The sequence below is a fragment of the Charadrius vociferus genome, unplaced genomic scaffold (genome assembly GCF_000708025.1).
Source record: "Charadrius vociferus isolate BGI_N301 unplaced genomic scaffold, ASM70802v2 scaffold235, whole genome shotgun sequence".
Lineage (NCBI taxonomy): Eukaryota > Metazoa > Chordata > Aves > Charadriiformes > Charadriidae > Charadrius > Charadrius vociferus.
The window spans coordinates 2,138,213-2,142,094 of NW_009648536.1; the positions used below are offsets into that span (position 1 = coordinate 2,138,213).

At 41.7% G+C, this 3,882-nt stretch overlaps 1 protein-coding gene across 1 annotated transcript in view; it reads left to right on the forward strand.

The window, feature by feature from the left end:
- Nucleotides 1-2,380: 2,380 nt before the first annotated feature.
- The window catches only part of LOC104287170 (fructose-1,6-bisphosphatase isozyme 2), a 21,263-nt gene continuing 19,761 nt past the window's right edge, over nucleotides 2,381-3,882 (forward strand). The window contains exons 1-2 of the mRNA XM_009885836.1: nucleotides 2,381-2,432; nucleotides 2,918-3,166. Of these exons, the coding sequence (XP_009884138.1) occupies nucleotides 2,994-3,166 (173 nt within the window). The 5' untranslated portion in view covers nucleotides 2,381-2,432; nucleotides 2,918-2,993. The remainder of the gene's footprint in view (nucleotides 2,433-2,917; nucleotides 3,167-3,882) is intronic.

The window sequence follows — 3,882 nt, forward strand, 5'->3', positions numbered from 1 at the left end:
CTGCTGAACTGTGGCATTTGGTGAAAGGTCGCTGGGTCCAGTTTCAGCCGGTGCCATCCAAGCGACTAACCTTTCAGATCAGTTAGAAGAGGTGTCACCTTTAAAGCACAGGGCTAGCCTATACGCCAGTGGAAGTGTGAATCATCCCTGAGAGCTCTTGTGTAATCTTTATATTAGAGGCAAAATCTCCCATGGATCTGTCAAATTGAGGTGTTTATTTTTTCAACCTTTCTATGCTGTTCCAACCCATCTTACTGCATGGTTCTCAGGCTTATAAAGAATCATATATTTTTGAAACAATCTGATTTCTCCCTCCACCTCCCACCCCCCTTAAATAGTAATTATTTATTTAGCTTAATCATTCCGTTTAATCCTTCAGGTTTTTTCATTCAGTAAGATCATGGTATTTATCAAAACAGGGTAAAGTTTTCATGCAACCCAGTGTTGTCAGTCTTGTGCCTTTATCCAAGTTTTATTCTTTTATTTCTCTTCTTGCTCCACTGTTGGCTGCAATATTTCTGGAAAGCTTGGGTGTGGAGTCTGTGTTCTTTACGAATTACTGTAAGTTAAGGTCTTACTGAAGGAGTGTTATTTGTGCAGCAGCTCAAAGCATTGTGCTTTATACATATATACATACTTCATACATACTAAGAAGTATCCAGTACCTGTAAAAAGCATTGGGGGATTTTTCAGCTAAAAAAAAAAAAAATAGAAAGAGGCAAACAATGGACTTACTAGCTCTGAGAACACCCTTTGAACCACTAACTCCAAAACAAACTTTCTGTTAGAAGATGATCTGAACTTTGCCTTTTTGGCCAGTGTAAAAGATCAGTTGGAATCAACAGTAAAGAAGACCTGCACGTGATGTTTTGACAAATGTTAGAAGCCATAGGCCAACCGGCACCCCATTTCTTATTTGCTAAATTGATTTGGTATCCTGATGGTATTCTAGCTACACAGCAGAGAGATTTTGCATTGAAAGCATTTTAGTACTGGTCAGGCTGACATCTGCCATGATGATGAAATAATGTGCAGAATGTAATGGCTCTACTTTAAGACAGCAGATCGTTTTGCATGTATAATGTGAAACCTGTCTCCTTCTTTTATTAATAGCACCATGTGCTGTCCCAGAGCTTCCTAAATACATTATACTTTGGTTTTGTACAAAGTATGTTTGAAGAAAGAAAGTCTCCTAACCTGGCAAAAAGTGCTCTGGAATATTTGTCCCATGATCTGAATGGTATCGTATGCTTTTGAGTAGATCACAGTGGTAGAAAAGAGAAAAAGAAATCATTGAGATCACTTTCTTCTTCCACCATTGCCTTAGAGGATGTAGTGCAAAATCTGCCTGTTGCTCCACCTGAGGAGCTCTCTTGCCAGTCCTTCCCCCTCCTTGGAATGAGACTTGAAAAACATCCCCAAAGCTAAGTACACTGGATGCAAGCAGCACTGAGCTGGTGTTCAGTGCTGTCAGTCTTTGAGACCTTTGCTTGAGGCTGGTTTCAAAATAGAAAACTTTAGCATTCAAATCTCTTTACAGCTCTCCAAGTAATGTGTTGCTCATAGGTGAAGAAATGCTTTTAGGAAAATCCAGATAAACGCTAACAATTAAAAAGGAATGCAAAGGGAAATCCGAACTCCTTGCCTACGGCTGCTCTTCCTATTAACAAAAATAAAAAGCCAGGTATATGTTTTGTTACTGAATTTTGTTTCTGTCTTTCTGACATGATTTTAGTGTGGCAATTTTGGTTAAAATGAATGATAACAATGAAACTCAATGAAACTTTTCTCCTTTAACTCCACATTTTCTTGTTTTGTTTGTGGTCTTTCCAGATGTTCTGCTTAAAAATAAGAGAGTGCTGCTAAAAAGTAAAGTGAAGGCTACAGCATATAATTCTTTTTACTGCCTTATCTGAGTGGGAAGATAGTGCTGTAATTAAAAACTGTAATTCCAGTGTTCCAGATAGCATATACCTAGTTCACTGACATTTCTGTCTACCTTCGCATTAGCTTCATGTGACTCAAGTACATTGCTTTTAAGGAGCTACTGGCAGTATAAGTGCAAACTTGCACATACTTGTATTTACATGGTGCATGACAACAACAAAGCTGAGGTGACATTTCATTTTATGAGTTATGACACAAACAGGCATAAATCAGATAAGCTTCATTTGTAAATTATTGAAGAGACAATTACTTTGCAACCAAACAAGCCACAGCTCACCAATACTTGTGATTCATGCAAGCCCTATAATATTACAAGTAGCCCAGACTAGGAATGAAGTCATTCGAATTGGATTGCAGCAGACCAACTAGCAACATAAAACATCTTCAACAAAGGCATGTCTAGATGCATCCTGCACCTCCATTGACTCCCCTGGGATGTGCCATACACCCTCAAAACCCTTCTCTACAGGGGAGGCCAAAAGGGGGTAAGCAAGCAGGGATTAAGGTGATATAGGAAAGGAACTTCACCATGCAACATCACAGGGTGGTGGGTGCTCTGCTGAGGGGCTCTATGGCACACATGGTTACTGATGCCCTGTGCCTTCATTTCTGGTGCCTTGCAAATTGTGGGCTTTGCCCTGGCTACACTGAGCTTGTTGCTGAGCAGCAGCTATAGGAAAGCAATTTCCAGCTAAGCAGCCAGCTGGAGTTTTGCGTTATAAGCAGTTTGATGCACGATTAGAATGCGTTACCAGATCTGTACATCACTAATTTCAGTGTGTGGGAAGGGCAGCTGAGCAGTGGTTGCTCAGCTGTAGTCCTGTCTCAGGCTGCTTTCCTGCATCCCGGAGGAACCGTGGAGCCAGCCTGGGGTGCAGTTATTCTAAGCACTCAATCACATGGTCTCAGGAACATCTTAATAAACTCTGACCAGCAACGCAGCCAACAGCTTGGCCTCAAAATAAAACAGCTACCCAGGATCTCAACACAGCAGGAAAAAGTGTCTTGCCCAGCCGAAAAGATAGGAGCTCTGCTACCCAGCAAAAATGTCCGACAAAACACCCTTCGAAACGGATATGCTGACGCTCACGCGATTCGTCATGGAGAAGGGACGCCGCGTTAAAGGAGCTACAGGGGAGCTGACGCAGCTGCTCAACTCCATGCTGACTGCCATAAAGGCCATTTCCTCCGCAGTCAGAAAGGCAGGCCTTGCCCACATGTGAGTCCTACCTAGAAATATGGGGAGGAAGAGGAGGTAGAGAGACCGCTGTTTGCGCAGCAAGGCTGGGGAGAGGACAGGGATTCATAAATATGTTCGAAGTGTCTTTTTTTTAAGGTGATTGACTGTAGGCATGAGGTCAGAGCCTGGATTATCAAGAGTGGGAAGTGGGAGATGTCTTTTTCAGGAGCATTTTGATATTGGGCACAAGATAGACATTTAGACTAACTGCTGTTCTGTAATATTTTACTCTAAAAATTTAAATCAGAACTTCCACCTCCTTATCCCTTGTCAATGTTGATGTTTATCTATTTTTACATCTACTGCGAATTTGCAGAATATCATACCATGATATTTTTAACGCAGAATACCACATGGTGATATTTTCTGCTAACACGCAAGTCGGGTGCTGAGCTGTGCAAATCAGGGCTTGACTTCTCTTGGGAGGCTGATGTTCTGCCTGACTGCAGTATAAGTAATGGTCTAAAGCAACAGCCCTGCAAGAAATGCCATATGCTGCCACGCATGAGTGCATTTCCCTTTCCTTCCTCGTGTAGTATCAGGGTTACAGGTAGGCAGTGTTAAAAGGCCCTATATGAAAAATAAACATAATGATTTGGCATCTAGTGGTTTAGCAAATGGAATGAAGAATTGCCTTAGCAAAGCCTGGAATGAACCAAGCTGTTCCTCACACAGCCAGGTAAAATAGACATAGG